Here is a 13,763-nt window from a genome sequence, read left to right as displayed (position 1 = left end):
CCACCATACTCAGCTAATTTTTGTATTTTTAGTATAGATGGGGTTTTGCCACACTGGCCAAGCTGGTCTTGAACTCCTGACTTCAGGTGATCTGCCACCTTGGCCTCCCAAAGTGCTGGGATTACAAGTGTGAGCCACCACACCCAGCCCATATTTTGTATTTATTAAGTTTATTAATAAAGTTTTTAATTTTTTGTTATTTTTGGAGACAGGGTCTCACTCTTTTTCCCAGGCTGGAGTGCAGTGGTGTGATCTTGGCTCACTGAAACCTCATCCTCTCAGGCTCAAGCAATCCTCTTCTACCTAAGCTTCCCAAGTAGTTAAGACTAAAGTCTGCCACCATGCTTAGCTAATTTTTATTTTTGTATTTTTTTTTTTATAGATGGGCTTTTGCCATGTTGTCCATGCCTGTCTCAAACTCCTGAGCTCAGGCAATCCACCTGGCTCAGCCCCCAAAGTGCTGGATTACAGACATGTGCCATCATGCCCAACCGTACTATATTTTCTTTATCCAGTCTACCAGTGATAGGCATTTAGGTTGATTCCGCGTCTTTGCTATTGTGAATGGTGCTGCAATGAACGTGATTGTGCATGTGTCTTTATGATAGAATAATTTATATATTTTTAGGTATATACCCAATTGTGAGGTTACCGGGTCAAATGGTAATTTTGTTTTTAGTTTAGTGAGGAATCACCACACTGCTTTTCACAATGGTTGAATTATAATAATGGCCATTCTTACTGGTTTGAGATGATTTCTTGTTGTGGTTTTCTTTTGCATTTCTCTAATGATTAGTGATGAGCATTTTTTTATATGCTTGTTAGCCACATGTTTGTCTCCTTTTGAAAACAAATGTCTTTTTCATGTTTTTTTTGGTCTACTTTTAAGTTAGTTTTTTTTTCTTGTAAACTTGTTTTAGTTCCTTATGGATTCTAGATAGTAGACCTTTGTCAGAAGCATAGTTTGCAAATATTTTCTATTTTTTTTAGGATGTCTGTTTACTGTGTTGATAGTTTCCTTTGCTATGAAAAAGTTTAATTTTTTCACATTTGTCAGTTTTTGCTTTTGTTGCAATTGCTTTTCATATCTTCATCATGAAATCTTTGCCAGTTTCTATGTCTAGAATGGCACTTCTTACCTTCCAGGGTTTTTTTTTTTAATACATCCTTTTTAAGATTAACATTTAAGTCTTTCATTTACCTTGAGTTGATTTTTTTATATGGTGTTATAAAAGGGTCCAATTTCAATCTACTACATAGTGCTAGCTAGTTATTCTAGCACCGTTTATTAAATAGGAAATTCTTCCCACATTCCTATTGTCACCTTTGTTGAAGATCAGATGGTTTTAGGTGTGTGGCATTATTTCTGGGCTCCCTATTCTGTTGCATTGGCCTATGAGTTTGTTTTTGTACCAGTACCATGTTGCTTTGTTACTGCAGCACTGTTGTGTAGTTTGAAGTCAGGTAATGTAATGCCTTCAGCTTTGTTGTTTTTGCTTATGATTGCCTTGGCTATTCAGGCTCTTTTTTGGTTCCATGTGAATTTTAAAATTTTTTTTTAGTTCTGTTAAAAAATATTTTGGTGGTTTGATTAAATTAGCATTACATCTGTAAATTTATTTGAGCATTATGGCCATTTTTATGATAGTGATCTTTTTATTCATGAGCATAAAGTGGTTTTCCATTTGTTTGTGTCATCTCTGGCTTCTTTAAGCATTGTTTTGTAATTCTTGTCATAGAGATCTTTTACCTTTATGGTTATCTGTATTTCTAGATATGTTATTCTTTTCTGTGGCAGTGGTGAATGGGATTGTGTTTTTGATTCAGATTTGGCCTAGATGTTCTTGATATATTAATTTTTGTACATTTCTTTTCTATCCTGAAACTACAGTTGTCAGTTTAAAGAGCTTTTCTGCTGAGAGTATATGGGTTTCCAGATGTAGAATCATGTTGCTTGCAAATAGGGATAGTTTGACTTCCTCTCTTTTTGTTTGGATGCCTTTTATTTTTACCTTTTGCCTGATTGCTCTGGCTAAGACTTCCAATTTTATGTTGAATAGGAGTGTTGAGAGAAGGCATCCTTGTCTTGTGCCAGTTTTCAAGAAGGAATGCTTCCAGGTTTTGTCCATTCAGTGTATTGGCTGTGGGTTTGTCATAGATAACTATTTTGACGTATGCATCTTCAATGCCTAGTTTGTTGAGGGTTTTTAACATGAAAAATGTTAAATTTTATTGAAAGCTTTTTGTGCATCTATTGAGATAATCTTGTGGTTTCTGTCTTTAGTTCTGTTTATGTGATGAATCACATGTATTGATTTGTGTATGTTGAACAAACCTTGAATCCCCAAAATAAACCATAGTTGATCATAGTGGGTTAGCTTTTTGATATGCTGCTGGATTTGGTTTGCCAGTAGTTTGTTGAAGATTTCTTTTCTTTTCTTTTTTCTTTTTGTTTTTTTTTTTGAGATGGAGTCTCATGATGTCATCCAGGCTGGAGTGTAGTAGTGCAATCTTGGCTCACTGCAACCTCTGCCTCCCAGGTTCAAGTGATTCTCCTGCCTCAGCCTCTTGAGTAGCTGGGATTACAGGTGTGTGCCACCATGCCCAGCTAATTTTTTGTGTGTTTTTAGAAGAGTCAGGGTTTCATCATGTTGGCTAGGCTGGTCTTGAACTCCTGACCTCAGGAAATCAGCCCACCTTGGCCTCCCAAAGTTCTGGGATTACAGGTATGAGCCACCAGGCCCAGCCATTTGTTGAAGATTTTTGCATCAATTTTCAAGGATATTGGCCTGAAGTTGCCTTTTTTTGTTTTATCTCTGTTAGGTTTTGTTATCAGAATGATGCTGTTCTTACATAATGAGTTGAAGAGGAGTTTCTTCTTTTTAATCTTTTGAAATTGTTCTAGTAGAAATAATATCAGCTTCTATTTGTACATCTGGTAGAATTCAGTGTGAGTATGTCTGGTCCTGAGCTTCATTTAGTTGGTAGGCTGTTTATTACTAATACAATTTTTTGAGCTTATCTATGTATTTAGGGCTTTGATTTTTTTTTTTTTTGAGACGGAGTTTCGCTCTTGTTGCCTAGGCTGGAGTGCAATGGCTCAATCTCGGCTCACCGCAACCTCCTCCCAGGTTCAAGCAATTGTCTTGCCTCAGCCTCCCGAGTAGCTGAGATTACAGGCATGCACCACTACACCTGGCTAATTTTGTATTTTTAGTAGAGACGGGGTTTCCCCAGGTTGAGGCTGGTCTCGAACTTCTGACCTCAGGTGATCCACCCACCTCAGCCTCCCAAAGTGCTGGGATTACAGGTGTGGGCCACCACGCCTAGCCCAGGGCTTTGATTTTTTTGTGTGTGTGTTCAGTCTTGGGAGAATGTATTTGTTCAAGAATTTTTTCATTTCTTCTAGATTTTGTTTGTTTGTTTGTTTATGTGCATAGCAGACTTCAGTATATTTTTATGGGGTCAGTGCTAATGTCTCTTTGTTATTTCTAATTGTTTTTATTTGTATCTTCTTCATTAATCTAGCTAGTAGTTTACGTTTTTTAAAAAAATAGATTTCATACTTGGATTTCTTGATATTTTGTAGTTTTCATGTCTAAATCTCCTTCAGTTCAGATCTGATTTTGGTTATTTCTTGTCTTTTGCTAGCTTAGGGGCTGATTTGCTTTTATTGCTCTCAGTCTTTTATTTATGATGTCGGGTTGTTAAACTGAGATCTTTCTAACTTTTTGATCTGGGGATTTAATGCTATAAATATTTCTTTTAACACTGCCTTAGCTGTATTGCAGGGATTCTGGTGTGTTGCATTTTTGTTCTTATTTGTTTCAAAACACTTCTTGGTTTCTGCCTTAATTTCATTATTTACCAAAAAGTTATTCAAGTGTAGGCCATTTAATTTTTATTTAATTGTATAGTTTCCAGTTGTTTTATTGGTATTGAATCATTTTTTTCTTAAGCTGTAATCTGTGTGTGTGGTTTGTATCATTTTTGGATCTTTGAATTTGCTGAGAATTGTTTTGTTTCTGATTGTGTGGTCAATTTTAGAGTATGTACTATGTGGTGATGAGAAGAATGTATATTATGGTATTTTTAGATGAAGAGTTCTGTAGATGTCTATTAGGACTATTTGGTCAAGTGTTGAGTTCAGGTCATAATATTGTTGTTAATTTTCTTCTTCAGTGATCTGTCCATTAGTGCTTGTGAGATGTAGTCTCTGATTATTACTGTGTCAGATTCTGAGTCTCTTCACAGGTTTCTAAGAACTTGCTTTATTCGTGTGAACCCATGGATTTTTTTTATAACACCTTTCTGTCCTCTGCTTTTCCCCCCATAAACATTCTTTCAAGTGCACACAGTATGCAAAATTCAGATGTCCAAGGGTTCAAGAACTTGTCCAGAGACCTGGCTGTTGTGAGAGAAAATATAAATTAGAAATAAGAGGCTTTATTCTCATATGTGAAAATAAGGGAGGATAACTTGCTGATTTTTATAAAAGGTTTAGATTATATGTATATATTTTTTCTGCTTTTTGAAATATATGTAAATCATATTAGCAATAACACAAACCTTTTGTCATTCTTTTTGACTCAGAATTGTCTTTATCTGGAACCTGAGATTCATTGCTTTCTTTTTGTCTTGGCAAAAGATTATGTTTTTTTTATCGTTGGTCTTTAAAGTAGACACAAATTTGTTCAGAGTAAAGTTCATTTCAAGAGCATAAAAATGTTGAGCACAAACATTGGATTAAATTTAGCAATACAGAATAATAAAGACCTAAAGATACTGAGTAAGTTCTTTGGCAGAAACCTGATTATCCAAGGTGATTATTTGCAGGCTGACATACTTATACTGCAAAAGCCAGAAGAGTTCAGTGTATAAACTGAACAGTGGAGTCTGTTGTACTTGGGTTACTTCAGTACAGTTAGTATAGTTATGTGTAGTGTTTGTAGACAACCTGCATTCATATAAACAATATTTTCTACAATAGTATGAATTTAAGTCCACATATTTACTTTGATTGAATTCCTTAGTTATTTTAATATTATTCATATTTTTGAAATATAGTGTTTCAACTGAAGTATAGTTCAGATAATTTTTTAAAATCTTACATTATGACTAGTACATAAAATTATTCATACTTATATATTTATATCTGATATCCAAAAAAATTTACCATTAAATTGTTACAGTAGATATTAGTCTGACATGCTTATTAATTTATCCAGTGGGAATAATTATAGGTAAGCATAATTTTAATGTCACATATTTTACCAAATTAGCTTGCTACTCTTACAGGACCAACAAAGACAAGTGACATGGCTATCCAAAAACCGTAATTGCTCTCTAGTTAGCTATGTTGCAAGCTCTAATATATTCTACTATATTAACACAGTCAGATTTCAATTTTTATAAAAAAGTGCTGGTGGAAGTTTTCAGATATATTCCAATATATCTCACATTCAATGGTTAGGAAATAAGAGAACAGCAGAGATGGAAGATAAATCTTTTAAAATTCTGCTGAGAGCTGGGCGCTGTGGCTAATGCCTGTAATCTCAGCATTTTGGGAGGCCAAGGTGGGTGGATCACCTGAGGTCAGGAGTTTGAGACCAGCCTGGACAATGTGGTGAAACCTCATCTCTACCAAAAATAACAGAATTAGCCAGGCGTGGTGGCATGTGCCTGCAGTCCCAGTCATTTGGGAGGCTGAGACAGGAGAATCGCTTGAACCTGGGAGGCAGAGGTTTTAGTGAGCCAAGATCACACCATTGCACTCCAGCCAGGGCAACAAGAATGAAACTCCATGGCTGGGCGTGGTAGCTCACGCCTGTAATCCCAGCACTTTGGGAGGCCGAGGCGGGCAGATCACGAGGTGAGGAGATCAAGACCATCTTGGCTAACACGATGAAACTCCATCTCTACTAAAAATACAAAAAAAAAAAAAATTAGCCGGGCGTGGTGGTACGTGCCTGTAGTCCCAGCTACTCGCGAGGCTGAGGCAGGAGAATGGCGTGAACCCAGAAGGCGGAGCTTACAGTGAGTCGAGATTGCGCCACTGCACTCCAGCCTGGGCAGCAGAGCAAGACTCTGTCCCCCGCCCAAATAAAAAAAGAATGAAACTCCATCTCAAAAAAAAAAAAAATTTTGCTGAGAATGTGCCCCCTTTATTCAATAATGCTCATGTTTCCCTCGCTAAGAGTAGCTATGCACTTTGGGTGTTTGGAGAGAAATTCTTAGGGAAATATTTTCTGGCTGACTTGATCAATCTTATATCTAATCTCAATTTTTTCTTAAGACACTTTTAACTTTTTTCTCTCAATATAATCTTTCTCAGAATGAGAGCAGTTCTTTCTCTCTAATGCATTGTGTGTCTGTTTCAAAAGCCCTATTAGTATCCCGTGGTGTCTGTGAAAGACATGAGCTGTCACAGTGAGAACTCTCAGAGCTATCTCTATCTGGACTCATGCTAAAATCCAGCAGTATTTTTCTTCATGCCACCATTATAAATAAAAACTGAGGCTGAAACACTGCTCCCTTTTCTATTATTGTGAAGGTGCAATTCTACCCGGGAGGTCCAGGCTCTCCTCCTGCTGCTCAGGCTTCACTGTCTGATGTGGCACTGGAGTGCTGCTGTGGCAATTGGGGTTCACCTAAGATGTGAGTTTCCAGCTGTGAGCCCTGTGCTGTGGGCGGTGCCTCAGTGGCAGATGGTAGGGGTCAAGAGAGTACACTAGCTACCAAGAGAGGGAAAGCAGGAGTGTTGTAGCCCAGTGCTCAGGGAGTAGAGAGCTATTGGTTTAAAATGTAAATAGCCAAAAAGATAGCACCCAAATCAACACTTTTTGTAGAAGAGTTAAAGCCTACCTTCAGTAGGCACCCGGATTCAAGTTGCAAAACTACCTCCAGTCATGAAGATGTGAAAAGTTTATTTTGTCATTGATTATAACCAATTAGCATATAGTGATGGCCTTCCCAACTACCATGTGAATTTAGGATGAACTATGTATGACATGGTGCTGTAAATTCTACTTGTGGGCAAATTATGGTCACTGTCTTTCTGTCTTTGCAATCTCTTGAGCAAATTGACTGTAATACATGTCACATTCACATGTAATTGTGTAATAAAACAATTTTCTTTCTGTTCTGTTATTGTGGAGTTCCTCTGGGGCTGAAGAAAATTTTGCTTCTAATTATATTTCCCAAACCTTGTCTAAAATTACCAGACATAATATAAACACATAAGGTGCCAACTAAGCTTTACTCTAGATGGGCCTTTTCCACTCAGGCTTCCAGTCAATTCACAGTTGTGCTGCGAAGTGCATGCCGTCCCCTAAATATGCAGATGGAATTGTGTCTCTACGTACTTGGTATCTATCATCCTCTCCAGTCACTTTTAGAGAGGCTAGAACAGATTTCTACAAACTTCGTAAGTCAGATATTAACCATTTTACCTCTTTCAATGACTTGTGTCTTCAGACCTGAAACTGATTCAGTGACCATGGGGCACAGAAACCCAATCAGAGTAAAATATGTGCACTGAGTAGACCTGTAGACATGAGAATCTCCACTTCTCCCTCCCTCCTCATGCTAAAATGCCCACAAATATTCAGGTAACACCTGTTACTACTTTACCCATGCAGGACATGAATTTGCAGCTCCATATTCTAAATCTAGGTCTTGAGAATTGAAAAGAAAAACAAAAAGTTTTTATCTGAGGAATGCAAGTCCTTTTAGTTACTAAAGTCAGAAAGACATTAAAATGAGAGCACAATTATGTTTTTCTCCTTTTTTTCAGCTATATATTTATCTCTTGAAACTGTTCACTATTGCCACAAGTAGCTATAAATTAAACTAATAATTCCACACTGGACACTATATTCGATGTATATCCAATCAATTATTAAAGTTATTTCTTTACATAAATAAGAATTTCTCACAACCAATTTTGTATCAGCTCACTCACTATTCCTCTGTTTTGCCTTCACAAATCCACTTGTAAGTGCTGCTAATGAAAGTGTAGATTCCAGGCAAATTGAATATTTTGTCTCAAGTTAAAATCCTTAAGCTTGACCCAAATAAACTCTCTGCTTATGTTCATGTTGTGTCAGCTTTTTTAAGGTAAAATATTATTTAGAATATTCTAGAGCAGCCTCTATGAATGATTTCACTCTACTTGCTGTAACACCCAAAAATGCAGACTGAGGTTGATTTCACCTAGAATTTGCAAATAAGACCTGGCCTCTGCTGGGATTTACAAGGCAGGGCCAGACTTTGGATTGAGAATTTATGGAAAACCAACAGGAGACATTTTCTGCGTTGTGAGATATCAACATAGACATTTTAAGTTCCTCTTTTGAGAGTGTGGCTTTTTGACCTTTTCACATCTTCATTAACCTGCCACAGTTATGTGAGAGGCTCCAGGAGTAAATAGAATCTGATGGCAGAATCTGTAAGTGTAAACAAGCATCTTAAGGCCACAAAGTATCCAGAGCCACACCACAACTATACTTACCTGTAAAATGTGATACTGGAGTAGAGTATTCTTGTCCTTCTACTTACCCAACAGCTAGCAAATCAGGACGGACAACCCAGATTCTGGAGTTGAGCCAAAGTAGTTCCATTTTTTATTTAGAATCATCCTGAGTCTTCTCTGCCTGGCTTATCATTGGACCATCAGCCCAGGGTCACTGGGAACCCTCTCACAATCACCTGGGAATCTCTGTGACATTTGAGAATGTCCAGAACAGAATTGTGTCAGGCTGACAAGAGTGATTAATTCTGCTTCTGTCCCAGTGTGAGAGAAATGAGTCATCTTGTGTTTGTTTCACCCCTTATACAAGAAGTTTCTTTGGTTGGTACCCAGATGAGAGTTTTTCCAGTTCCCTGGTACTTGGGTAAAAAATCAGGAGGTCTGGAGGCTCAAACAGATAAACTAATTGCTTCCATTTCATATAGTCATAAAAAAATAGAAGAAACAGGCTGGGTGCAGTGTCTCATACCTGTAATCACAGCACTTTGGGAAGCAAAGATGAGTGGATCACCTGAGGTCAGGAGTTCGAGACCAGCCTGGCCAACATGGTGAAATCCCATCTCTACTAAAAATACCAAAATTAGCTGGGTGTGGTGGCTCATACCTGTAGTCCTGGCTGCTTGGGAGGCTGAGGCAGGAGAATCTCTTGAACCTGGGAGGAGGAGGCTGCAGTGAGCCGAGATCACACCATCTCACTGCAGCCTGGGCAACAAAGTGAGACTCAGTTTCAAAAAAAAAGAAAAAGAAAGAAAAATAAGCAGTCATGATTGCTACCATCCTGGAAGATTTAATCTAAACTAGCAACTGGAAAAATGGTTGAATTATGCATCATATGGTGAGTACAATAAATAGATGTGTGCAAAAAACAACTTGGGATTTATTTGAGCGACTTTCTTTATATTGTGGTTTCTGATGTCTGCACCTGAACTTATAAACGGAAGAATCGTTATTATTATTTGTATTTCTTTTACCCTGCTAAGAATACTTATTTTTCTTCTGAAAAAATTATTCTAGAAAACCTTAAGGGATTTTTTTGAATTGCTTATTAGTATGTAATATAAAATTTACAGGGCAGTGGCTAAAAAAGATTAAAATTATACAAACTCAGATTTAAGTTTACTTAAGTAAGCTATCAAAAAAAGAACTGACAGTACTCCCCAGTGGCATAAAGAACAGAATTTTACATCGGCTCTATACTCTGCCCCAGCCCTGTTCATATTCACCCTTTTTGGAGGCCTTATATATGTCTGGCCCTACCCTGGAGTCTTGCCTCAAAGAACCGATTAGAAGAGATCAGAGTTTTGAGTCATGAATCCTGTTGCCTTTTTAGAGCTGGTGCTCAACATTTTCTGAAACTTAGAAGCAGATAAATGGGAAATAAAAAGTATGTATTATAGGATCTTACTTTTCAAATTTTTTATTAAAACCAGTGCTTGAAGAGACATTATTTAGCAGCTTGTTTTCTGTTCCTGCAGATCTAGTAGTTGATTCACAAGTCACAAGAAAGTAAATATAAATACAATAAAAATTTATCTAAATTGCATTAAACTATTTCCATCTGTATCCCTTTCATCTGTCTATATTTAGGTTTTATTCTATACATTTTTTGAAAAAATCAATGACAGATCAACAGAAATAGAAATAAAAATGCTGTGTCCCTTAAAGCCTTGGGATTATTGAACACGTAGTGTCAACTGAAAGGGTGTTATTAGGATTAAATCACATAATGTGCGATCACAGTGCTCTGTAACTTCCTATTGAGCACGTAGTACCTGCTTAATAAACATTGCAGTAGTACATGTGCACATGTTGTTTTCCAAACGCAGACTTACTCAGAAATTGCTGCTTTTTTTCTCTGTAAAATTTAAAGAGTCAGCAAAGAATATACTTTAGGATGAAGAATGATTGTCTTCATTTGTACCAGAAGTATTTGTGTTTTGACAAGAGTGCTGTGTGTAAGGGACTCTGTGTTGTGCCTCGTTTCTCTAACTAATGCTAATAATAAGCCCAGTGGGAGCAACATCATTATTGACAGGGCACTTGTTTAAAAGACCCATTTATGGACCCTTTCCATACCTGCAGAATTACATTTCATAGAATGGGGCCAAAATTACCAAGTGATTTTATAAGCTCATTAGAGCTTGAGAGGAAATGCTTACTTAAGGGGTTATCAGCCCAGGCTTCTAATTAGTATCACTTGGCCATTTTGCAGAACTCTTTTTACTTGTGCCCTGTCCATGGATTCTGTTTATTGTTCTTGGTGGAATCATCCATGTTGTTTTAATTAAGTGGCTCATGTGACTCTAAAGTGAGGCCAGAATCAAGTATGAGGAATTCAAAATACATTCATGAGAGTTACATTCCATCTTTGCATTAAAAGGTGGTCCAAGAACCTAATTCTGTTTGGATTTGGTAGGGACAGTGCAGCGTGGCCCATATTTCCATTACTGTGGCAGAAATTGTGGGTGCCTGTGTCAGGGGATGGCTCCTGAGGACAAAATAAAGAAAAGCATATTTTTATCTCTGTGGAGCTACTCTGTTAATCTCTTATGCTATAAAGGACAGAAATGGATGGAGTTTTTCTGTGTTGGTCCTTCTGCCTGTGGATATGGTGACAGCAGGTAGACCTGTGGTGCTGACACTTTTAAAGGCATATTCTCAAGATGCAGGTGTAATTTTTCCAGAAAATTTTCTTTGAGAAAGAATCCTAGAGAAGGAGGAGAAGGAGAAATAAATGGCCTTTTCTTTTTCAGCTAAACATGTCTCAGATCAAGATCTGTGTCCACTCTGCTTCCTCCGGAAAACATGTTTAGTACTTGCAAACCTGTACTTCTGTACTTGTGTTTTTCCTCCCTAATGAGTTTGTCTTAACTGTTTGAAAAAATTCTGACAATAATCAAAGTCTCTGAAAAATATATATTTTTTCTATATACCAGAGCCTTCTGTATATTATGGCTTCTTATATGCCATGCAGAAATCTCACTATGAATTTATAATCTGCAATATTAAAAATGTTCCTTTGTGGCTGTTGAACATGGGAAGGTGTAGATACTCAAAATTCCTATTGGGGAAAACCTGGGGTTTTTAGTGAAGGCAGAGAACATGTAATGTTGAGGTTTCGTCTGTGTTCCTTATTATGTCTATACAGTACAGGATTAAGAAAACACTCATTGAAGCAGTATGGTATTTATTACCCAGAAAATTCTAAAAAAATTGTTAGGAGATAACTGCTGTCTACAGTGCTAAAGAAAGACTATTTAAAATCACTATTAAAAATTACAGAACATGGGAGATATCTCTATCTTCAACTTTCCATAAAACTAATGTTTCCTTATGGTTAAATTCAGACTATAATTTACCTTTCGGGGGGTAATATCTCAGCAGTAATGCTGTATCCTTCTGGGTGCATCAGGACATTATAAAAATTTGTTCTAGTGTAGTTAATGTTAATAAATCACTTGTTGATAAGCTCTCTGACACATTTTTTCACTATAGAATTATTTTTCTCTTCATCATTAAGTATCTTTATGCAGCTGATGTGAACAAACCAACACATTTAATTTGGCTGCTGCCCTTCTTTCTTAGGTTTCCTTTGCATTTGTCTGTTTTTGGAAAATGAAGGCTCTCATCTTTGTTTACAAACCAGAAAAACTGAGAAAAACACAGGCTCATTCAATTACTGGATATTTGACAAAATAGTCTTTTTGGGACAAAAACATTGGCATACTGATGAGCTTATTAGAAATTCAGCAACTCAGACTTTATCCCAGATGTTCTGGAAAAAAAAAAATCTGCATTAACAAGATCTCTGGCTTGTTGTACACATTAAAATTTGAGTGATACCTTCTAACTCAACATGTGTATTCCATCTGAATAATACACAAAACTATGTATTTTCCATCTGAAAAATGCAATTAATTCTTTTTTTTTTTTTTTTTTTGAGATGGAGTTTCACTCTTGTTGCCCAAGCTGGGTGCAATGGCATGATCTCGGCTCACTGCAACCTCTGCCTCCTGGGTTCAAGCGATTCTCCTGCCTCAGCCTCCTGAATAGCTAGGATTACAGGCATGCACCACCACGCCTGGCTAATTTTGTGTTTTTAGTGGAGATGGGGATTCTCCATGTTGGTCAGGCTGGTCTCGAACTCCCGACCTCAGGTGATCTGCCTGCCTCAGCCTCCCAAAGTGCTGGGATTACAGGCATGAGCCACCATGCCTGGCACACAATTAATTCTGTATGATGTAAATATAGCACTCAAAATTGTACATGTTAGTGTTTATGCCCTCAGTTTATACTTTATTGTCTAGAAAAATATTACATATACACTGATGTTATGGATCTTATACCACTTTCTTTTATCAGAGTTAGAGAATACATTAGAGAATATTTCTGTGTTGAAAATTATTTTATTGAATAATTTCAGTCATGCTTATAAGTTAGAACCAGCACTCTTTACTCTCTCCATTTTACCTTGAGTCAAATTAAAAATTCTGCCCATGACCAATTGATAAATATATGTGTTTGTGTGTGTTTTCCAGGGATCATTGACATTTAGGGATGTGGCCATAGAATTCTCTCTGGAGGAGTGGCAATGCCTGGACACTGCACAGCAGAATTTATATAGGAATGTGATGTTAGAGAACTACAGAAACCTGGTCTTCCTGGGTGAGAATAACTTCAATACGCAATTCCTAGTATACGCCACAGGTTTCATTTTGCTGCGGACCTTATTGGACTGAAAAAAGGAGAATGAATGCAAGAATAAAGACAAAGAGAAAAGAGCATATTTGGAAGAAGGAGTCAGGGGGCTCCTTGCTTCTAGTGAACAAGGGTCCTGAGCTTCTATAGCCCTTCGTATTTATTGAGTAAAGGAGATAGGGAGAAGGGGTGGGTTGTGGTCAGCTGCTTGACTTAATGCAGGCCTGCATGACTATATTCTTTGAACAGTACTCTCCAGATGTTCCAGTAGATAACTTCAAGGAGCATGGCACCAGGGAGTGACTGTCCTCAGTGTACTTTCTGGTGGCAGGAGAAGAAGCAAGTTTGCCCACATTCTGCATTCATGATAAACCGTTTGCTGTTTATCATATAGCCTCCAGTGGAATGCTCAGTTGGTCACAACCCTCAGGCTTTCAGCTTCCAACACCATTTCTTTTTTGTATAATTTCTTTTTGGTAATTTATGCTTTCAGATTTCTGTTTTCAAGAAAATCATAGAGATTTTTCCATATAGA

At 37.3% G+C, this 13,763-nt stretch overlaps 1 protein-coding gene across 1 annotated transcript in view; it reads left to right on the top strand.

Moving 5' to 3' along the window:
• LOC100936299 (zinc finger protein 208) overlaps positions 1-13,763 on the top strand; it is a 255,057-nt gene that overhangs the window by 199,501 nt on the left and 41,793 nt on the right. The window contains exon 3 of the mRNA XM_063720040.1: positions 13,069-13,195. Coding sequence (XP_063576110.1) covers positions 13,069-13,195 — 127 coding nt within the window. The remainder of the gene's footprint in view (positions 1-13,068; positions 13,196-13,763) is intronic.

The sequence above is a fragment of the Pongo abelii genome, chromosome 20 (assembly GCF_028885655.2).
Source record: "Pongo abelii isolate AG06213 chromosome 20, NHGRI_mPonAbe1-v2.0_pri, whole genome shotgun sequence".
Lineage (NCBI taxonomy): Eukaryota > Metazoa > Chordata > Mammalia > Primates > Hominidae > Pongo > Pongo abelii.
Note: the sequence above shows the minus strand (reverse complement) of the source record. Positions and strands in the feature narration are given on the sequence as shown.